We start from the raw sequence: 23,976 nt of genomic DNA, 5'->3' as shown, positions 1-23,976 counted from the left end.
GGAGACAGACTTCCGAAGAAAAAACCTGCACCTGCCAGGCCGTCCTACACGTGGGACTGTGAGCGTTGGTAGGCAAGAGAGTGAGGAAGGGACTGCACAACTCCTCTTCACTAAAAAGAAAAGTCACCTGTGCTGATCAGGCAACCAGGCTAATGTCGGAACGACGAGCTAGCCCTTCAACATCCAGCTTTCCCAAGCCCTGCGGCGATGGAGAAGTGGTAACAGGGACAGGCAGAGGATTCTGCTGGCAGTTCCTAGTCACGACTCTGCACGCAGGTGGCTGTGGGGTGATTGTCGTCCGCTGTAGGCTGGGGCAGATGCGGCGCCCGTATCCTCCCACAGTGTCAGAGCAGCCCTTTTTAGGGACAGCACTGCGCTCCCCACATCGGGAATGGGAGATAAAAGGATCCCTAACAACTAGTTGAAAGCCTGCCTCACCTAGTACCTAGTAGGAAACCGCACCTACTTGGACATAGCCCAACACTAACGGTCGAAAACAACAGAAGAAAAGAACCAGGAGTCATGCCCTGACTCTGGGTGCCTGGAATGTTCGCACCCTCTTAGACAGAGATGACAGACCAGAAAGGCGTACAGCACTCATTGCTAGAATGCTTGATAGCTACCAGGTGGGCATAGCAGCCCTGAGCGAAATCAGGTTTGCCGGTGAAACCCAGCTGAAGGAAGTTGGAGGGGGCTACACCTTCTACTGCAATGGGAAGCCAGATGGCACCCCAAGAACCTCAGGCATGGGCTTTGCCATACGAACTAAACTTGCACGACAGCTTGACAGCTTTCCACATGGGATAAACGATAGACTGATGACCCTGCGCCTGAAGCTGTCCGAGGATCGCTTCTCCACAGTCATCAGCTGCTATGCCCCGACGATGACCAACCCTGATGACATTAAAGAAGCTTTCTGCGAGGAGCTCAGCCACACCATTTCAGTGGTAGACAGAAAGGACAGGCTCAGTGATCATCCTTGGGGATTTCAATGCCCGCGTCGGCGTGGACTTCTCCTCGTGGCCAAAAGTCCTAGGACAGCACAGCACTCCAACGCACTGCTTTTGCTCCTGCTCTGCGCGCAGCATGGACTGACCATCACCAACACCCTCTTCCAACAAATGGACAAGTACAAGAACACATGGACTGCACCCCTGCTCCTAGCAATAGCACATGCTGGACTACGTGATTGTCTGGCAGAGGGACAGAGGTGATGTTTCCATTACACGTTGCATGAGAGGAACAGTCTGTTGGTCAGATCATCACCTGGTATGCAGCAAGATGAACATCAGACTTGCATGCAAACTCCAACCAGCCAGGCAGAAACCCCCTAGGAAGCTGAACATCCACTGCCTCCCTATCACCAAGGACGTGCTGCAGCAGCAAATCCAAGCAACTCTCCAAGAAATTCCTGCATTGACTGGTGTAGAAGAGGTACGGAGCACCTTTACAGATGCTGTGTACACAGCAGCAGCTGACACACTCGGCTTTGTACAGAGGAGCCACAAAGACTGATTTGGCGAGAACGACTCTGGAATCTCCAAGCTCCTGAACACACTGCATATGCGGCATCAGGATCACATTTCCGATAAAGACTGCCAGAGGAAGAAGGGCCAGTTCTTGCAAACCAAGCAACTCGTACAGAAGAGGCTGCGTGGTATGAAGAACACCTGGTGGGAGAGAAAATCCGAAGAGCTTCAGTCCGCTGCTGATGCTCACGACATGAAGACCTTCCATGATGGTCTCCCAGCTGTGTATGGGCCGAGAGTCACAGGATCAACCCCTGTCCGAGCCTTGGACCAGACCACCCTCCTGACAGACAAGAAAGACATCCTTGCCCGCTGGGCAGAGCACTTCAACACCCTTCTCAACGGGGACTCGACACGGTATCTGACGAGGTAATTGCAGCCCTCCCACAGCTACCAGTCAATGACTCGCTAGCTGCCCCTCCCACCAACACTATGCTTAAAAAGGTGGCTGCCAGCTTCCCTTCACAATGAGACAAACAGTAACAGCAGTGAGATCAACATGGCAGTTCTTGTGCAGTGAACCACTCCATAAATCCAAAGAAAAGAACAGAAGAAGAAGAAGAAGAAGAAGATGATGATGATGATGATGATGATGATGAAGAAGAAGAAGCAGAAGAAGAAGAAGAAGAAGAAGAAGAAGAAGAAGAAGAAGAAGAAGAAGAAGAAGAAGAAGAAAAGAATGTGGACTTCAAATTTCCCCAACTGCATTTAGACGAGTTTGAACCTTTATTAGATTTAAGAGAATACCATGATGCACACATACATAAAGGCATATGCTGCTATACTTTGTGTGTATGTGACTGAGTATTTCTAACTGGCAATGGAGAATAGTTCAGTTGTATATTGTATTGTATTGCATTGTACTCAGTGCATTATATTGCACTGTACTGTATTTGTATTGTGTTACATTTTTGTCACGCCAGATTTCTGTCTGTGAAATACGGATAGGTAAGACTCAGTGGAATACTGACACAAAGAAAATGATGACTGATGCCGTCCATGTGTGTGTGTGTGTGTGTGTGTGTGTGTGTGTGTGTGTGTGTGTGTGTGTGTGTGTGTGTGACGGTGTGTGTGTGTGTGTGTGTGTGTGTGTGTGTGTGTGTGTGTGTGTGTGAGGTGTGTGTGTGTGTGTCACGTGTGTGTGTGTGTGTGTGTGTGTGTGTGTGTGCGGGTGCGCGCGCGCGCGCGCGCGTGTCAGTGTGTGCCGGAGTGTGTCCTGAGAGAGAGAGTTTGTGTGAGTGTGTGTGTGTGTGTGTGTGTGTGTGTGTGTGTGTGTGTGTGTGTGTGTGTGTGTGTGTGTGTGTGTGTGTGTGTGTGTGTGTGTGTGTGTACACTAGCGGGCGCTTCGTGTGCCCATGTATTAATTTACTAAATGAGGCCCATTTTCGTTTATTCATTTTGCTTTACATATTTGTTTTATCTACCTTTGATTTTCTTTTTTTCATCTCTAGCAACATCACGGCGTGATGGGTCTGTGCGTTGGTCATGGCATCTGATAAAGTTCCCCCCCCCCCCCTTTTTTATTTACTTGATATTTTGTCAAACATATGTGCAGTAGTGTGTACAGATCAGTCTGCACGTTTTGATGTCTCCTTCAAAAAAACCCGCAGACCATAACGACTATCTGCTTTCGAAGTTTTTCAAAGCTGAAACTCGTCGATTTTGCTTTTTTGTACAACTGTGGACATTGGCCAAAATTATGAGCGGAACTGGAGGAGTAAAATGAAAACATGTACCGGGTCGGTGTTGAAGGTGAAGGTGTTTCCTGGAATAATTTTGTTCATTCGAATTAGTTGATAAACAAAACAGAACAAAAATAAATTAAATATTAATGATGCTACAGTGTTAACAGTTTGATGAGTGAGACTGATTTTTTTTTGCAATTAATAGTTCGGAATAATTAAAGCTTTTCCAAGTTAACGTTTTGCTTTAACACAAATCTGAAGAATATTGGACGTATCACAATGGCAGCAGCGGACGTGAAAGTTGAAAATAATGGAGATTCCCCATCCACCGTTCCTAATGGACAAGACAAAGACATGGTAATGTCAAACAGTTTTACTGTTTTCCAGCTAAATGTCTAGCAAATATATTTTGATGAAAGTGCAGCCGAAGGCTGTGTTTTATAGAATGGTGTCGCGACCACATGTCGCCATTTTGAATGGCGGCAAAGGTCTTGATGTTGTCTGACGCCTTCACTTTGACCTATAATGTCTTGTAATTTACCGTTAAGACAAACATTTCCTTTTATTTTAAAATCGAGTTTATTTTTGTTCCCTGTGTTTTATCATGTGTGCTGCTTGAAGCTAATGGCACTGATTTGATTGTTAATGTCATGTTTTGTAGACTGAACATAAAATTGCAATGCTCCCACTGGGCTCGTTTGAACTCGGAACAAGGTGCGTGGGATAGAGGGTGAGCGATAAGGTTCACTAGGCTAACCATATTTTGAGCGTCCACAGCGGCCAATGAAATTTTAATGCCATCTTTCCAATGTATTTTTTCTTACGGTGGTCAAAATTTACTTTAAAAGATCAGCCAGCAAGTTGCCAGCAACTATAATCAGTGCTATGTAACAGATGATATTTGATTTCCCATTTTTTTTTTTACTGATTTCAGGCTCCTAATGGTACATCTGATGCCGAGGAATTGGAAACACCCTTGAAGAAGATCAAGACTGAAAATGGAGAAGGTAAGTTTGTCAGTTGTTCTATTCAGATTGCCTTGGTAAGCTAGCTTCATCTTCACACAGTGCAGGATGATGAGGATGCAGGTAGCTCACTCAGTGCAATTTATTCTCTTGTTATATGTCAGATGATGATGTTTTTTTTTCCTTGTTGCCAGCTTGACTGCCGTGCTGAATGTTGAAAACTTTTGCAAGTCAGAGAAATCTTACTCTTAGCATCTGTATTTGCTGCTTCGGCTGGATTTCGTGCATGGAGTTGGAGGATCCATAGGTCAAAGGTAATGTAGGTTGGGAAATAAAGACCTGCTCGGAGTTCAGTACTATATAATAAGGTTATTATCACTGGCATTACAACAGGGTGGATCCAAAAAAACAAACAAAAGACTGACACACTCTGACAAGCTTTGTACTTATCACAGCTTTGTTTTCTCCTCTTCTTTTTTTTTCCTTCGTTTTGTTGTTGTTTTTTTTGTTTTTGTTATAGAAGAGGTGTGTAGTCAATATTTCATATGCATGCATCAGAATCAGAATACCTTTATTATCTCAGTAGAGAAATTAAGTGTGGTGTGAAGTCTGTGATACATATAAATTATAAGCAAAATGGTTTAAATTTGGCATTCAACATATACGTAACAAAATAGCAGTCCAACTCAGTCATAGCAAAGCGAGTCTGATAACTTTCCATTATTTAAAACACACATACACGTGCATTCGCACACACCCGCCCATATGTAAGCACCCATGCACACTTGTGTATTCACGTGCACAGAGTATCAAATGAATACAGTGGTGAAATCAATTTGAATTAATACAAATCTGTAAAACATACAACCAAATTTTGAAGAAAACATGGCATAGGAGCATCAATTACAGGCATATAAGCATCCATTTAACGTTAAGTCATAAAAACCAATTACATCATCACTAAGATCATCATGGTATGGTGTAGATTTTGCAAGAGTGGATTGTTCAGTTTTGAACACACACACTTACCTGTATGTTGGCTGAAGGTACTACGTCTATCATCGACTTCCATATCAGGTGTGTGTACTTCCCATTTATTTAGCTCATATTGAATATTTCAGTACTTTAAAAGTAAACACTATTATGGTGTAGTGAATTGTAAGTTTCATAAGCAAACTTTACCCATGATTTGTACAGGTATTCACTTCATTAAATTAATGTACAGTGATTCCTCCTTTCAATGATGTCTGCTGTTTATTTCCAAATTATACTTGTGGATGTTGCTACTGTCTTCCTGGTTAGTAAATTAAAAGAAGAAATGCAAGAGCAGTGGATGATGAGAGGCTTCTTCAGTTCTTGATTTGAATGGGTTTTTGGCAGAGTGACTTACCCATCCTTACACATTTTTTGGTTGTTTTGTTTTGGTTTACCTTGTGTGTATGTTTGTAACCTGTAAACATAAAGTGTGACATGATGCTTTTAACATTTTGTAGATGATGTACTCATGATTAGCATATTTTGTAGGAAATGGCATTTCCATATGAATAAATGCTCTTTGTTTACACATGATATTAATACTCGATTCTTTAACATTAATATGTTCATTCAGATTGTTGTCAGCATACAGTTGTCATTCCTTTTGTATTAAGATGATTGCTTTTGTTTTTGTGAATGTATACTGTACATAATTGAACACGATAAATACATTGTGCTTTTGTGTGTTTGTTATGATTCCAGTCTATTGCACTCACAGTGAAGCTGCTGTCAGAGAGATCTGGTCACAGCCAGCCTGGCAGTTGTGCTCTGTAGACAGGACACGCCTCTCGTTTCTTGTTTGTGTTGTCTGTCTTGAGATTGGGAGAAAGTTGGATGAATGCCTGATGGGGTGCTGGAATGAAAGAGGAGCGAGAGATGTGTGGCTGGTGTGAGACTTGATGGGAGAATGAATTTATGCAAATAGTATTTGAAAGGATATGGACTTGAGAAAGGCAAGATAGGCTCTTTTTTTTTCTTCTTTTTTTTTTCTCTCTCTCTCAGAGCTTGAATTGTATGCAGAACTTAGGAAATAGTGAAGTCAGTTAAATCATTATTGCTTAAATACTTGACTAGGCTGTATTTGAAATTATAGTTTGCTTTACTGATAACCAAATATTTTTCTTTATAGATATTAAGTCTGCATCATCAGAAAAAAAAAATTGACATCATAAAATTGAATAAGACCTTGGCTTGTTAATGATAAGAAATTAAGTCAGTGGCAGTGAACTTGTATGCTATCTTTTGTATACACTTTGGCATCTGAGACTTTAACAACATAATTGGTATATATGATTTTTGCAGTTTTGTTTTTCTGGTTTCAAAAAGACTGGGGAAGCAAGGTTATATCATGTGCATGTGTGTGTCTCTCAGAATGAGGCAGTGATTTTTTGCAGACTGCTGGAATGGTTTCATTACACTTGGACCAATAGATTGTTCCAGTATCTAATGTTTTGAAATCCGTAAAACTGTTTTAACAATGACTTTGGTATAAAGACAATGACACACTTTGTCTTTATAATTTTTGATCATCCACGAATTGGTGATGTTAGGAGATGCTTGACTACTCGGACATTTTGTTACCTGACATGAACAGAAACAAAGAAAGGAAAAAAAATCAGTGTGACATTTTTGTGGGATGAAGAAATGTTAACTTGATTGTTAAGTTGACATTCCTGGACCTTTTAAAAACATCCTAAATGTCATACTGATTGATAAAGTTAATGGACAGTCAGCTGCTGGTGTTACAGCACCAGAGATCTATATGTAGCTCTGTCAGGTGAGGTGCAACTTTTAACAATGAAATTACATTTTGTAGTAAAACTACATGTACTAGCACCGCTGTTGCAACTTGTGATTGCTGCAGCTGGTAAACTCCAACATGGGAATATATACTGATTGTGTGAGCAAGCTGTCTTGCTCTGTTTCTTGTGATCCCAGGATTACATCGTCCAGGTTGCTGTGCAGCGTATGTTGCTGCTTCTACCACCCTGCAACAGCTGTGCAAGGCTTCTTTTGACTACAGACTGTGATCTGATGGTTGGCTTGAAAACATATTTGAATAGATCTGTGGTTTCATAAAACTCTTGTTACATTCTGTTAATCAAAAAAGAAACTATTTTCAAGCATCTTACTTTTTTTTCTTAGTGTGTAGTTTAATGGAAGGGGTGAATTGGGTGAGAGAGGGGTGAAAATCCACCAACTTGGTCGTTTTCCATAAATTGCCTTGTGTTGATCGCTGATGATGATAGAACGTACCAGGTAATGTCCAGCAGTCATATCATACTTCAGAACAGTGGGTATTTTGGCATCATATGCCCAGACAGGAAAGGGTTGTAGTAGATGTTGGCTTCAGTAGTGACTTCTATACAACATATATTCATAGCAGTGTGCATGCACATCAATGAGAGGTTCCCAGTTAAAAGTGAGAATTAAAAAATCAAACAAAAAAACAAAACAATTTTTTTATATTTAATTGCTTTTTTTTTTTTTTTGCTTTTTTTTTTTGCTTTTTTCTTTTTTAATAAACAAGTTTATATGTTTTGTCCATTTCGAAAACAATTATAATTCTGTTAAAGTTTTTTTTTTTTACTCTAGTCCTATGTGTCCGATGATAATGAACATGATTACTTCTGTTTGGCGATGCACTGTTGCAGAAGTGTGGGTCCAAAAAGACAGCCAACACCCAGTCTGAACTTGGAAATTCCTCACTCCATATAGTTGTTACTTGTGTGTCTCTTGATGTATCAGTGTCAAGATATTTGTTACTTTTTTTTTCATTTTAGATTTGCGGGATTGCCGTATGCCCATTCTCACTTGACAATCTGTGAATTCATCCTCATACATTCTATAGAGTGGAAAATGCACCAACATGTGTTGTTTCCAGATTAGTTGTCAGCAATGTGTCATTGACACGACAACCCTCCACCCCTTCAAAAAGTCCCTGCAAAAATACCTAAGGAAACAACACACGTAAGCTTGGTAATGTGAAATGTGTATTAGGCAAATAAGAGTTTTTCCTCTAGTTGTGGTTCTTTTTTCTTTTCTTCTTTTTTTTCTTGGTCATTGATGTGTGTGAAAAAAGGAACTTCGCGAATTGCATTTAAGTGATTTGCAGTGTTGGCACATCAGTTCTGATTTAGTTGGGAATGAGATATTTGATTTGGCACCGTCAGAGGTTTGTTTTAAACAGGAGAAAAATGACTTGTTTATAGGTAAGAAAACCTGGTTGATAATGTTAACACAGCCAAGATCATACCTTATGCGACAGGGTAAAAATAACAGCAACAAATTAAATACTTGCTTGAGGTAAAACTCGGCTCCGAGTGAAAGTTAAATGTAAATTCTCTCTTGCTGTTGATCAAGATACAAAAAACCCCAAAAAACAAAGCATTAATTTCAAAGTGACAGAAACTGGCAGTAATGAAAAACAATTTTATTCTGCAAAAATTGAAGTAGATTTTTAATCCCCAAATAAAATCTTGATTGACACCAAACTTTCTTCACCAATTCCACACAAAATACAGTCAGTCAGACCCAGTGGAAATCATATGTGAAACATGTGTAAGACAGTGAATGGGTACATGGTATTTAAAACAGTGAATGGTCAGATGAAACAATATTGATGCTTTGTTGCTTCTGTTTTGTCTGTTTCATAGCAGTTTTACGGGCGCACATTCATGTCCTCCATTCTTCCTGCCATAGTTTGGAAGGCCCGTAGCCCAGAGAACTCTTGACTGTTTAATACCTGGGCACCAACTTTTAAAAGATGGAAAACGGGGTAAAAATTGCTTCATGTGTCTAGACTGAGCCGTTGCAGACATTTCTGTTTCAGCAGAATATGTTGTTTTCAAGGTAGCACAGGGACGCTGCCTTGAGGGTTCTGTCTCAGCAAAGAGGATCCCAAGCTAAAGTCACATTAGCTTGGCTGTCAGAAAGAACCTGGAGCTTCCCAAGTGGCCGTGGATGTATGTGTGTGTGTGTCAGTTCAACTTCCACGATCGGATTCAGAATGGATGTAATTCTGATCCTGGGATTTTTCCCTCCCTCTTGTATGATGTATTTGTGTATATGTGTGTGTGTGTTTCATGTTAACGATACTGTGAAGTGTTCCACACTGAACAGTTGTTGTTTTCTCTTCAGGTGCTGCTGGGGTTGTGAGTCATAAAAAAAATAAACAAAAAAACAAACTTGGATGAGTGAATACAGATGTTTTGGGATGTTTTGTATATTTATATGCCAGTTTATTGTGGTGGCATGATGATGCTTTTTTTTTTTTTTTTTAAATTGTCATTTAGCATATCATTTTTAAAAAGTTTGCAAACTGAGTAAAAAGTCTGCAAACTGAGTCCTCTCTCATCAGTCTGATTGGCATTTGGTTTTCACCTGGATTTATTTCAACTGCTTTTGTTCTTTCCATGTTTTTCCTTTTTAAGAAAGAATGGAATGAGCAGAAAGCTCCATAGCAAGGTTGTTGGGTTTTTTTTTTGTGTGTGTTTTTTTTTTTTATGGGAGAAATTTAAAGCTACGGTGATCATGCACTGTATACCGAGGGGGCATAAACCCAGTGAACGTGTTACAATATGAGTAGTGTTACAAGCTTCCTCACTTTTGTCAAAATTGGTCTGTATAATGAGCAGTTTTGGCAGACAGAATTTTGGAACTAGTTTTCGTGGTAGCATTTTCAGGAATTTGCTGACCTGGTTTTCTTCCCCAAATCCCTGACCCATTTTTTTTCTCTCTTCTTCATTTTATTATTTTTTATTAAAGAAATTTCTTTTAAAGGGATTAAGTTGCCTAACTGATTATGTAAGAGCACATAGTGATGATAGTGGCATTTTTGACAGTAACTTGTACTTTTCAGCAGCAGCCACTGACACTGCCACGGCCACACCCACTGCCACACCCACACCCACAGCCACAGCCACACCCACAGCCAACACAACAGTGGTAGCGGAGGTGGGACCTCAGCAGGACCAGGATGGGCCTGTGGTGGAAGGGCCAGGAGCCAAACGTGACTGCAAGCCGTTTGCCCCACCCAAGCTGAGCTCGTCCCAGGAGGAGGACATCAAGCGGGCCAAGAAGTACGCCATGGAGCAGAGCATAAAGAGTGTCCTGGTGCGACAGACAATTCAGCATCAGCAGCAGGTGAGGAACTTGAGACTTCTTGGCGTAGGGGTTTATAATCTGTTCGTCAGTTGATGTGTCCTCATCCACCAAAAAGCATCCCTGACAGTCTTGATTGATTGATTGATATGGATACTTATATAGCCCCTGTCCTTGGTCGGAGACCAAACACTTAAGCGCTTTACAAACACGGGGTCATTTGCACAACAGGCTGCCTTCCTGGGTAGAGCCGACTGACGGCTGCCACTGGGCGGTGGTCATTCGTTTCCTGTGTCATTCAATCAGAATTCATGCACGCACACATACACACTCAGACAGACATGTAATATTTTTACGTGTATGACCGTTTTGTTTATTTACCCTACCATGTAGGCAGCCATACTCCGTTTTCGGGGGTGTGCATGCTGGGTATGTTCTTGTTTTCATAACCCACCAAACGCTGACACAAATTACATGATCTTTAGTGTGCATATTTGATCTTCTGCGTGCGTATACACACAAAGGGGGTTCAGGCACTAGCAGGTCTGCACATGTTGACATGGGAGGTCGGAACAATCTCCACCCTTTACCCACCAGGCGCCACTGAGATTCAAACCCAAGACCCTCAGATTGAAAGTCCAACGCTTGTCTTGTCTGGGACAGAGCGTTGGAAGTATTTTAGCTTTGTCATAAGGAACTGTACAGTTTTAAAAGAGAACATGTTCTGAATGATAAAGAATTATAATTCACAGTGCTTTAAAAAAAAAAAAAAAAAAAAAAAAAAAGGAAAAAAAAAAAGAGGAATGTAAACTTAAAACAAAAACAAGAAAAAGCTTACGCAGGTAGTTTCATTACCTCGTTCCTCCACTCTGATGCATATTTCAAGTACATACTCTTGATTGATTTTGTTGTTTTTTGAATAGTGTACTTGCAGAAATTTTTTTTTTTTTTTTTTTTTCAGAAGTGTATACCTGATACCTGATGTGCCCTGTCAGTGACATAAGTGTTTCTTTTCCTATCCCCCCCCCACCCCTCTCTCCAAAAAAAAAAAAAAAAAAAAAAAAAATTGTCCAAGAAAAAGACAAAAAACCCCACTTAACATGTATTTGATTATTGAAAACAGACATGCCCCTGCATCAGAAATTTCTCTGCATGAAAGTTGTCATGACAGTTGGCCGTGGCAGTATGTTCTGTTCTCAAATGCATCTTTTTTTTTCTCTCTCTCTTTTTTTTTACAGCAAATGCAAAACTTCCAGAATACTGTTCAGAGACAGCAAGCCCTTGCCCTCATGTGCCGGTAAGTAGTTTTCTGTTTTTTGTGTGCTTCATGGAAGGGATTATTCATTTTTTTTTTTCAGAAATCAGACTTTTTATTCATGTATTTTGTCGTTCAGATTGGAGTTGAAAAAAAGGAAAAGTGGGAGTATGGAGAAGGTGCTATTTCTGGCACATGTTTATGGTTGTAAGTGATCACATTTGTTCAAAATAACATTTGCTCAGAATAGAAAATGTATGGCTGTAGTTGTGAGGAAACCTGCTCCCTATTTTGTTAAGACTACTTGATCGATGATTTTTTTGCCAGGTATTTTTACATCCTGTATCAGGGATGATAATGTTTTTTTTCTTGAAAGTGACAATTTCTTGGACAGAAAACAAAAAGAGTACTGCTAATACCAATCCAGAAATATTGATACAAAGTTTTACTTTAGCTACTGCAACCATTGTTGTTTTACCCTCAAATGATTTCTTGCATTGCTTTTGTTTTGTATCTTCAAGTGCAGTTGAATGAGTGGCCTTGTTTTCAAATACAACATGAACAGGTGGGCAGTCAAATAGAGACCAACCCCCAGACCACAAATTCCATATTGTGAGCATCTGTTTGCCCACCAGTGGCATGGCTGCTCTTGAACACACCCCAGTGATTACTGGTGACATCTGCCAACAGACTGCTGAGAGCTTTGGTATCACTGTTCTCGGGGATACAGTGTGAAACGATACCTCTTTTCACTGACCCCATTCCTCTCATGAGTTATTCATATTTCTTTAAAACCTATATCAGCCTTCTCTGCTGGGGGGTTTTGTTGACATTTTTCATCTCTTGTGTGTTTGCAGGATCTACGTAGGCAGCATCAACTTTGAAATCCGAGAAGACACAATCAAACAGGCCTTCCTTCCCTTTGGCCCAATCAAGAGTGTCAATCTGTCGTGGGATCCAGTCACAAACAAGCATAAGGGTTTTGCCTTCATTGAGTACGAGGTGCCAGAGGCTGCCCAGCTGGCCCTTGAGCAGATGAATGGCGTCATGATCGGAGGCAGAAACATCAAGGTGGAAGCTATTTATCCATGTCCTTGCATTCTTTTTAAAATGGACTTTTCGTCTTGTTTCTGTGTCTGTTACTGTGGTGGTGCAGTCATGGTTGTCAGTTGTATTGCTGTTCTTGTTTCTGTGTCTGTTACTGTTGTGGTGCAGTAATGGTTGTCAGTTGTATTGCTGTTCTTGTTTCTGTGTCTGTTACTGTGGTGGTGCAGTCATGGTTGTCAGTTGTATTGCTGTTCTTGTTTCTGTGTCTGTTACTGTGGTGGTGCAGTAATGGTTGTCAGTTGTATTGCTGTTATTGTTTCTGTGTCTGTTTCTGTGGTGGTGCAGTAATGTTTGTCAGTTGTATTGCTGTTATTGTTTCTGTGTCTGTTTCTGTGGTGGTGCAGTAATGGTTGTCAGTTGTATTGCTGTTATTGTTTCTGTGTCTGTTTCTGTGGTGGTGCAGTAATGGTTGTCAGTTGTATTGCTGTTCTTGTTTCTGTGTCTGTTACTGTGGTGGTGCAGTAATGGTTGTCAGTTGTATTGCGGTTATTGTTTCTGTGTCTGTTACTGTGGTGGTGCAGTAATGGTTGTCAGTTGTATTGCGGTTATTGTTTCTGTGTGTGTGTTATTGTTTAATTGCTATTTTTGTTTCTGTGGGTTTGTTATTCTTCTTTTTTGTTTGTATCAGTATTTCATCTAAGAGCAATGTCTGTATTTGTATGTCATCTTAGAACAATGATTCTGCAAGATAATGCACATATTCAAAACATGCACCATAAGTACTTTTAGATAAAAATGCATACTTATTCTCCTAAAGTCGGTTTTTCGGCCACTTTTTGTTTTTGTTGAATATGGCAACAGGTTTTAAGAAGACCTCTGTGCAGAAACTAGTGAATTACATAAGAGTAAACACCAAGCTTGAACAAAAAATGTATTCGTTCTTCACATGTTTTTCGAGTGGAGAAAGATATGATTCTGGGATACACTGGTTGAAAATGAGGTGAAAAGGCATGGATGTAGTTATTGTATTGTGGGGGGAAAAGGGGGGGATATGGAAAGTGGGAGACATATAGGGGGCATGGGGGGGGATGAGGGGGGGGGGAGGTGGAAGTGCTGAACAGTATACACAGGGACAGAGCATTATCACATGTACAAACAGCCGACTCGAATGCCAAAGAGGAGCAGAGATGCTGGGAACCTTGTGTGAGGGATCAAAGATGATGTGTTGTAGTGGTGTGTCAACAGGTGGGGCGACCCAGCAACATGCCCCAGGCCCAGCCCATCATTGAGCAGTTGGCCATTGAAGCCACGCAGTACAACCGGATCTATGTGGCCTCCATCCACCTGGACCTCTCAGAATCGGACATTAAGAGGTCAGTGCACCTGGGGTGACTGACAGCTGCTGCTGCTGACTGGATTTTGACCTGGGCATTTGCATGAGTTTTTGATTGTTTATTTATTATTTTTTTTAAGCTTCTGTTGTTGGTTGTTTTTGTTCCAATGTTAGCAGAAAAGATGCCTGATGTATACATGTCATTTGTTGTTTTGCATGAGTTTTTGTTTGGCTTATTTATTTAGAGATTTATAAAGATTTGTCACACTGATGTTTGCTGAAAATTCGCTGTTTTATCAGCAGTCGGTCACCAGTTGGATAGGGAGGTAATTGCAATTTATAGAGAATAAAAATAATATCAGTACGTAGAGCTCATTGATGGTGATTTTTCTTTCTTCTCATGTATTTGAAAAGAAACCGGATACTCATTTGATCTCATCTTATTTTTCCTCACACAGCATTGAGGTTTTACCTTAATTTTGTTTTGGTATGATAATTCATGTATTCTCAGTCAGCTTTATACATATGGCATTTTTGGTTATAAGAGATGGTTTTGTTTGCTGTGCTGTATTTGTATTTATCAGGAGATTTTTGATTTCAGTGTCTTTGAAGCGTTTGGGAAAATCAAGTATTGTAGACTGGCACAAGATCCGGCCAGACCTGGAAAACACAAGTGAGTGATATCTGTTGTGTGTAGTCATCCTTTTTTGTTTGCTGTTCTGCATTGTCTTAAATGTTTTTTTTTTGTTTTTTAATCACTCTGGTAAACTTGTCTGTGATGTAGATGCAGTAAAGTCTGAAAGATTCTTTTTGTCTCTCAGTGCACAGACACACACATACATGTGGCATGCATACAAGAGTGATTTTCTCTCATTTTGTCTCTGTGTGTTCACCATTCAATTACAGCTTGTGCAAAAGCTTGCATAGACAAATGTACACACGCTCACAGGGTCATGTAGACAGGGAGGTGAAATGGGGTTAACCCCTTTTTCTGGCACCTGCATCTGTGTGTGTGTGTGTGCACTTCAGCATTCATTTGGTACTTGCTTGATATTGTTGATCTTGTGTGGTGTTAAGACTATGAATCAGCATGAATGTAATCCTGTGTTTCAGGGGCTATGGTTTTATTGAGTATGAGACACAGCAAGCCCAGGTAGATGCAGTGACTTCTATGAATTTGTTTGACCTTGGTGGACAGTACCTGCGAGTTGGCAAGGTGAGTTGCTTCGTGGCTGTATTTCTTATTATCCACATCAAAAGCATTGGGCTTAACCATTCTCACATAAGTTTTGATGATGTGTGGGATTGTGATTTCCAATATCCTGCCCCTCTCCCACCCCCATGGCCCCTGTTGAATTTTGTTGTAGTTTTGATCATTGTCTGCTTTGGGATCATCATCCCATATGATTTGGCCATTGAGTCGTTTGTTTTCCTGAAGAAATGGAACATGAGAATTTGATAGAATCTAGGTGTGCCATGTTTGACTGCAGTCAATTGTAGTGTGCCTTTTTGCTTGCAGGCCATCACACCCCCAGAAACGGCAGCTCCAGCTCCTCCACAGTCCAGTATGCCAACAGCAGCTGCAGTGGCCATTGCTGCCACCACTGCTAAAATACAGGCCATGGATGCTCAGCAGCAGCCTGCTGCGTTGGTAAGTGTTCAGTATGTCCAAGTTTTTAGTTAGGTCTCTCACACATGCACAGGTGTGAGCATGTATATGTGCATCCTCCCTTTCTGTCTTCCCCTCTCTGTCTGTCTCTGACTTGATGGCATACGTGCATGTGCACATCTCCACCATCATGGAATATGCTGCATGACAAGAACTGTGAACATGAATAGGATCTAGCTTTGACAGTGCTTTGGCGATATAATGTTTTTTACCTGGTTTATGAAACTTGAAAGCCCAGCAAAGCAAACTGCTCTTCGCTGATGATGTGAGCTTACATTAGGTGGCATCCACAGTGGATTTCATGCTCACTGATGGTGTACAGTCGACAAAGCTAAAGAGACTAAAGGACACGCACCTGCATTCACATCCACAGTCACAAACAAGGAAATACACCCCCACAGACCCCCAGCATTTAAGGATTTGACAGCAGATCTCCATAAACAAATGACCAAGAGTGCCATGAACTGTACACAGCTGTGATACTTTGTCTGACAGGGTCCCCCAGGCTTGGCGGTCCCTCAGCTGGGTGGTCCCACTGTGGTGGCCCCAACCACACTGGGCATCACACCACAGCCACTTGCTGCTGCTGTGTCCTCCGTGACAGCCCCCTTTGCTGCGGCTGCGGGCAACCCTCTCCAGAACCCCATCAACATGATCCAGCAGAACATTGGCCCCATGGGCATGCCCATTATACCCAATGCTGTGGCTTCCCCGGGAGGGCCACTTCGTCCAGGTGCACCAGGTCTGTTCTCTTCCCTCTTTCCATAGTGATTGATGTTGAAATGGGCCAGGGTGAGGGGGCTGTGGGCTGTGCTTATGTGTTGCATGCTACTGGTTTACTGCTCTGAATGAACCATGCAGTATACGGTTCTGTGTGGGGGGGTGGAAAGAAGGAGGGGTGGTGGAAAATTTTGTCCATTTCACTCACCAAAAAGAGAAAAAAACCTTCCCCCCCCCCTTTTTTTCAAAACATTGAGTGAAACAGAAAAGTTGGAAAATTTTATCTCAGGTTCCCATCAGCCAGGTACCTTTTTAACCCCTTGGTGTTGCGTAAATGTCTTCCAGTCCTGTGAGATGACTAGAGGTTGATCCTAAATTGACAGAAAATAAGGAAAATGGTCTTTAAAAATGTAAGTGAAAAGTGAAAGGGAAGCAATACTTTAATCATTTGCAGATGTTGAATTATTTCAACGACAAAAAGAAGAAAATCATATCTCCTTGTTTCAAGTTCAAGATTCAGACCATTAAAAACGGATTGAATGAGAAAAAATTGACCACAGCAAGCACTTACATTGTCACATATTCTGTCCACAAAACATTCAGATACCTGATGTGCCCTGGCAGTGACACAAGTGTTTCTTTCCTTGTCCCCCCACACCCCTCTCAAAAAAAAAAAAAAAAAAATGTTTAAGAAAAAGACAAAAAAAAAAAAAAACCCCTCTCAAAAAAAAAAAAAAAAAAAAAATGTTTAAGAAAAAGACAAAAAAAACACCCCCACTTGACATGTATTTGATTATTGAAAACAGACATGCCCCTGCATCAGAAATTTCTCCGCATGAAAGTTGTCATGACAGTTGGCTGTAGCAGTATCACAAAACATTCTGTAAATGGCAAATATGGTTTTAACTACAATTTTTTTTTTTTGTTGTTTTTTGTGTGGCCTCAGTTGCATGCAGGTAATGGAGCACCCTTTGTTTTGTTTTTTTGTTTTTTTTTGAGTGTTTCACATGCCTTCTTCATAGGCCAAAAAGGTTTTAACTTCAACTCTACCGTGACCTACTAGTGCAGACTCTGGCAGGGGTCTAATTCTGTGCAAACTACTACCCTCCAGTGCGGAGAAAGTGAAAGTACCTATGGCTGATAACTTCCTGTCTGTAGATTACCTTCCTTATTTTTGGTTTTTCAATATAGATATGTATTTTTGTATAATCGTTTTTCATTTCTAATGTTTTAAGAATATTTCAATATCGTTTGCTTCCCAAATAAGTCACTTGAACAGTAATCGAATACTTGATTTTCCTGTTGAGTAGGTTGTATGTCTTCTTTAGCAGGAATTCTGTGAGTCACAGAAGACATTGCCTCAGCTCAGGTGTGTCCATGAAATGAACATTTTGTTCACCAGTCAGCAGTTTGGTTTTTCACATTCTCTGTCAGTGTGTGTGTATACTTTCTTTATCTCTGTCTCATCTGATACGTCAGTTGCTCAAAATGGATTAGTGAAACTATTTATATTGTAATATTTAGATACTTTCTCTTCTTTTTTTGTTCTGCATGTCTGTGTGTGAGTGAACACTTAAGTTAAGCACTCATAAATGCTCAGATTTTTAGTTTTTGAGAGTCCGTATACCTGTGGTATTCCATTTCATGCCTGTCTGTGCACCTTGGATGGCCCATTTTTATCCAGCACTCATTTATCTGGACCTGCCACTTCTAACGTTTTAGAATCGAAAATTCATGACCACTCAGAAGTAGGCACTTTACCTTATGCATCAACATGCCTGTTGTGCAGAGTCCGTGTCTTTTGTTGTAAACTCTTTTCTTGCTAAGATCACTGATATGCCATTTGAATTCAGTCTCACAGCCAGCATATTTCTTTTTTTTTTTTTTTTTTTTTTTTTTTTGAATGAAGGCTTAAGTACAAAAAAAGAGTCTGTTGACTTAGATATATTTTGATGCGACGTTTTTTTTCTTTCTATATATATATATATATATATATATATATATTACAGATATATATATTTCCATTGCTTCTTATGCATTTTCCTTCATTTTCTGTTCTGTTTCACTTTGCTTCAGAAACAAAAAAAATCAAAGCAAAATAAAGTTTTTTTGTTTGTTTTTGTTCAACTTTTTTTTTTGTTCATTAATTTTCCTTGCTTTCCCATTTATGGTGATGAATGTCTCTTATTACCTCGCTTGAATTAACCATTGTCTGTCACTGTTCAACATGCCAACAGCCATGGAAGGTAAGTCAACCAGAGAAGTTTGTCCAGTTTGCATGATTATGACTTTCCCTTGCACATGTGACTTGTTCACTGATATGCCAGTTGGTTGTATATAATGCTTCAAGAATCAGTCCAAATTTGTCCTGGTTCACAGTGTTGGACCATATATGGAAGATATTCTGTAATGAAGGTAATTTTGAAAATTTGAAAACATGTTGGAAAAAGAAAAGAAGTGAATTGAGGTTTGTTACTGTGGTGAGCACAGCAAATTATACATAACTGTTTGCGAAGTAGGTCATAGAACGGTTTTGTGCAATAAAGCAACAGCAAAATGGAGATTTTTGATACATGTGTATCTGCATCATGTTGGTTTCATATTAGTTGTCTAGAGTAAACTCATTTCTATATGAAAGCATCAAAAGATTAGGTCTGCTGCTAGATGGGCAAAACATTTTTTTTTTTTTGGGGGGTGGGGGGGGGGGGGCTGTTTTAAATGCTGCATGATCAGCAAAGTTGTATAGATTCTGTTTCATTAAGTGTCAGTCATAAAACCATGCAGTACACATGTTTTTGTGTGCAAATAAAATAACAGATATTAAAAATCAACAACAGCTGATTGTGTACCTTAACTGCCCAGTTGTTACATCCATTGCCTGTTAGCAGTATATGTGTGGTGTTGAATTCAGTTGAATGCGTTTTTTTTAACCTTCAGAAAAGCAACATGTTTTGTGGCTCTTTATCCATCATCTTGCCTCCAGGTTTTATGATAAGGTTGAATGTTTTATACTTTTTTGATATCATGGGCTTTCAGTGGTGAAATGGTGGTCAGTGTTGATTGGCTGGCTTATTCATTGGGGGGGAGGGGGATGACTGCAACCAACTACCAAGTGGGCAAATCATGGGAGTGGGAGACACTGAGGAGGGTGGAGTTGATGTACAAGGGGAGGTAACATCATCCATCCTGGGCATGTTGGTTGATGTGGCTTCAGTGGCAATGACTCGTGTAATGTCAGTTAAAAGTGTACAGTGTTCATAATGACATATACTGGCTTCAGTAGCAATGTCTCATGCAATGTTTGGTTAAAAAAAAAAAAAAGTTTTATTAAAGCGTTCGTTATGACGTATACTGTAGGATGAAAAATGATTTGTTGAGTGTTTTTGCCTGTGCTCAGGAAACATGGGAAGAGGTTTTGGTCCTCTAGACAACAGTCAAATGGTTAGCAACCTGGCACAAAATGTTCTGCAACGGATGGGACAGCCGATGCCTCAGCAGGCTCAGACAGGGCCTCCCAACCTTCAGAATGCCTTTTTCCGCGGTACGTCTCAGTATTCAGCGTTTCCTGTGAATGAGCCGTTGTATGCCTGCTTGCTTTGTCTGGCCCCGTGTTTCATATTAATGTGAAAGTCAGCAGTGTGAAAGGAGGGTGTTGCTGCCAGAGTTGTTCACCAGTACAAAACATAAGCACAGCCTCAAGCCCAGCCTCAAGCCCAGTATTTTAGAATGTTGTGATTGTGTCTTGTATTGATTTCTCTGTTCTTGTTGTTCACAGATCGAGTGTTGATATTTGGAAGTGTGGAGTTGAAAGAGAGTGGAGTGAGTGGTGGTGTGTGCCTACGTGTGTGTGTGTGTTTGTGTGTGATGGTGAGTGTGAGTGTGAGAGATGAGCATGTGTGTGTGTGTGTGTGAGCGTTGCAGTGGTGTGGGTGTGACATGGTGCGTCTCTTGTTGCTTGGTCTGCAGCCACGGCAGCGATGCTAGCCACAGGTCTCCGTCACATGATGGACCAGAACGCTTCAGCCACAGCTGCAGCCCAGGCTCCCCAGATGATGCCCATGCAGAATGCAGCTCCCCAGGCCAAGCAGCAGGGTGAGGAGGAGGAAGACAAGAAGGGGGAGGAGGACATGCAGCAGTCCCTGGCCCAGCAGGAGAACATGAAGATCAGTGGCAGCAATGCCAGGCACATGGTCATGCAGAAGCTCATGAGGCCCGCCGAGGTAAGGCAGCAAGAGCTGTGGAGTATGTTTGAGAAGTGGATCAGTTGTGTTAGAACTTTTGCTTTCCCATCACAGCTTTCTTTGCATAAGAATTGTTCTAAAAGAGGAATATTAACCACCCTGCTTACAAAGTGCCTAGCCTAGGATGTGAAGTTTGAACATTTTTATGCTTATTTGTAAACAAAGTTCCATTGCAAAAAGCTGCTTGGAAGCAGCATATCACCTGCAAGAAGTGAATTTTGCAAAATCCGAGTTTGATTTATATAGAAATTGATTAAATATGGGCAAAAGCTAAGGGTACACACACACCACACCATGCCACAGTAAAAATGTATATGGGCAGTTTCATGGGGTTTATGTTGGTAATATAAGCTTGTTGTTATTGAAGGAGTAACTATGTGCTGGGCTACATTATGTTGGCTCCAGTGAAATCCAAGTTAATGGCTTTTGGCTGGCTAGCTGCAGGCCTTCAATAATTGGCTTTGTATGTGGCACCATGAATATCATTCTGCATGTTGAAAATAGCATGGAAATAATGACACTGGAAACGGCTGGAATGGTCACAGTGTTATTTCAGTTTCTTCAGGAACATAGAAAATGCACAAACACATTTCATAAAACTTACAACAAACTTTACTTTTCTTCCACCTAGTGCTGTGAGACTGCTTTTCTATAGATTATGTCTGAGAGATGGAGAAAACGGATATAGAGCCATGTGATACAGTTGAGCACAGTAGTAAGGATATTTGACTATATCACCGATGAGTCATATGCTCCTTGTTATTTGACTTGTTTTGTAACTAATGAGTCTTACGCTCCCATGTTAACAATGCTCCTGTACCCCACAGCAATGCACGGTGATGGTGTTGCGCAACATGGTTGGAGTGGAGGATCTGGATGACGACCTGAAGGATGAGGTCACTGACGAGTGTGAGAAGTTTGGCACAGTGAAGCGAGTCATCATCTACCAAGAGAAGCAGAGCGAAGAAGAAAATGCTGAAGTTATCGTCAAAATTTTTGTGGAGTTTTCAAAACAGGAGGGTGAGAATACTTATGAAATAGCTTGTTTCTGTGTCAGTTTGATAGATTGCTTTTTTACTGGTGAGAAGATTTGACTTTGGTATACAGTCTTGCAAAGCTACATAAAGTGTACACTCTCTTGCATATGCAAGCAAGGTTTAAGACATCCCGTATGACAGAACAGTGTATTTTAAATTGGGTATACAGTGTTGCAAAGCGACATAGTGTGCATGTGCTCTCTCTTTAATATGCAGACAAGGTTAAAGATATCCCGTATGACAGAACAGTGTATTTTTTATTGTAGCAAAGCACACAACTCTTGCAATTCTGACAATTGAATCGATAGAATTTGTACACGCAGCATAACCTCAGACATGATGCTCGAAAGAGTACAGATATCAGGCAGGACCTTTACTGCTGATATACAGAAAACGTTTTTATGTGGTGTGTATATGTCACTATGTGTGAGGTTTGGAAAAAAGAAAAAAAAAGAAAGTAAAAATATAGAATGTAATGTGTCAGTGATTAGAGATGAATTTCATTTCATTATGGAGTGTCCTGGTTACAATAAAATAAGACCAGATTTAGTTCCCCAGTGTTTTCTCCAATGTTAAAAGAAAGCAAGAAAAGAAAAGTTCAGGGTTGAAGACATAATTTGACAAAAAACAAGAATGACAGAGAATCGACAGACAGAAAATACAAAAAAAACCCCTAACTTAGCCGTATGAAGAGCACAGGAACAGGAGTCAAGATGGCTGCCGGAAAAAGAGTGCGCAAGCCAGGGATACACAGGGGAGGTAACCTACTTAGGGAAGTTATCGGCCGTAGCTACTTACGTTTTCTCCGCATAGGCGGATAGTAGTTTGCACAGGACAGGAATGTCAGACCCCTGCCGGAGTCTGCACTAGTGGGTCACGGTATATCACTTAAACATAATTTTAGGAAGAAAATTTCCTTTAAAAGATGGCAAATGTCTATGAGAACTATTTTAAGTTACAAGAGCCAAGCTTACAATTTTTGTGGACTGATTTAAAGTCGACAAACGTTTAAAAGATGGCAAATGTCTGTCAGAACTATTTTAACTTTTAGATTGTGTTAGAGCCCAGCTTCAAAGTTTTACACTCAGAGTATACAGGCTATAACTAGTTTAAGAACTAGTTATATCGCTACTTTCCCATGGCAGTTTAATAGATAGATTTAATGTGCTTTGAAAGGATGCATTTTGATAAATCAGTAGGGGGATAGGATCTCGTTAATAAGAGGAGCGCACCCTAGGTATGTGTTATGTACACAAGTGTTATTGATACAGTTAATTTTATTTGTCGATTTTCATGTTTTATGTTTCTTTGTGCATATGTTTGTAATCCTATACCCCAAAGGGTTGAATTGAAGTAATCTTGATTCTCTAAGTGTGGTACTTAAAGATCAAAGTGTTTGCACTGTTGTCATGTTCTTTTCTCTTTGTTGTTTTCCAGAGGTGGACAAGGCTGTTTCGTCTTTGAATGGCAGATTCTTTGGAGGGCGCGTGTTGACAGCAGAAAAGTATGACCAAGAAATGTTCAACGCCAATGATTTATCTGGTTGATGTTTGGTTGTGTTTTTTTTCTCAGAATTTTTTTTTTTTTTTTTAGAAAGGGTAGAGAGAGACAAATGAGTGGAAATAAAAAGGCATTTAGCACAGGCTGTCAGTGTTAATGATACAGTCAGTCTGGTGTTGACTTGTGATCTGGGTTGATTCCAGTGACAGCGGACACATCAGCAGTGTGTTTGGACTTGGGTCTTCCCTCTATTGTCATTACCTTGTGTGTTAGACTGTTTTGTTTGAAAGAAATTTGTGTGTGTGGGGTATGGGTGTATGTGTTCTTGGGTGACAGTGCTTGTTTGATCAATTGAGAAAGTGGGAATAAAAGTCTGATGCTGATGCTTTATTAACTGATGATGCGACTTCGTTTTCTTTTAGCGAGTGATTGTATGCTTGTTTTTTTCCTCTGGGAAATGGGAAACTGAGAACATGATAGTTTTTTTTGTGTGTGTTTTTTGCTTCTTTTTTTTCTCATGCTATCTCCCCCCTCCATTTTATTGTCTTGCTGCCAGCAAACAGTGCAGGTATCCCAACATGACATAATGTACTTACATGTGTACTTGACATCATCTCACATGCACATGTACACAGGGGAAATCATGATGGTTTTCATTAATGATAACACTGTAATTAGTGTATAAACAGAATGAGTCAAAAAAAAAAAAAGGAAAAAAAACAAAAAAAAAACCCAAAACAAAAAAAAAAAAAAAAAAAACCGCAAAAAACCCCCACCTGAGCTGGCCTTTGGTGGCTGGCAGTGTGTGAATTTTGTTGAGATGAACACTAAATGATTATGAAGAGCGATACTGAGAG

The 23,976-nt window shown here is 40.5% G+C and overlaps 1 protein-coding gene across 1 annotated transcript; it reads left to right on the top strand.

Moving 5' to 3' along the window:
• The first annotated feature begins 3,434 nt into the window (after positions 1-3,434).
• LOC143293890 (poly(U)-binding-splicing factor PUF60-like) lies at positions 3,435-23,511 on the top strand. Its single transcript, XM_076605238.1, has 14 exons — positions 3,435-3,571; positions 4,149-4,221; positions 10,076-10,359; positions 11,556-11,614; positions 12,430-12,647; positions 13,866-13,992; positions 14,554-14,625; positions 15,066-15,168; positions 15,472-15,603; positions 16,117-16,363; positions 19,739-19,882; positions 20,308-20,561; positions 21,410-21,602; positions 23,057-23,511. Exons 1-14 carry the CDS (start codon positions 3,494-3,496, stop codon positions 23,164-23,166), a joined length of 2,094 nt encoding a protein of 697 aa, XP_076461353.1. The 5' UTR covers positions 3,435-3,493; the 3' UTR covers positions 23,167-23,511.
• The last annotated feature ends 465 nt before the right edge of the window (positions 23,512-23,976 follow it).

The sequence above is a fragment of the Babylonia areolata genome, chromosome 19 (genome assembly GCF_041734735.1).
Source record: "Babylonia areolata isolate BAREFJ2019XMU chromosome 19, ASM4173473v1, whole genome shotgun sequence".
NCBI lineage: Eukaryota > Metazoa > Mollusca > Gastropoda > Neogastropoda > Buccinidae > Babylonia > Babylonia areolata.
Note: the sequence above shows the minus strand (reverse complement) of the source record. Positions and strands in the feature narration are given on the sequence as shown.

Coding starts and splice junctions, on each gene's coding strand:
- LOC143293890 (XM_076605238.1), top strand. CDS start 3,494: ATGGCAGCAGCGGACGTGAAAGTTGAAAATAATGGAGATTCCCCATCC. Junction 4,222..10,075: donor CAAGACTGAAAATGGAGAAG/GTAAGTTTGTCA, acceptor TGTACTTTTCAG/CAGCAGCCACTGACACTGCC. Junction 15,604..16,116: donor AGCAGCAGCCTGCTGCGTTG/GTAAGTGTTCAG, acceptor TTTGTCTGACAG/GGTCCCCCAGGCTTGGCGGT.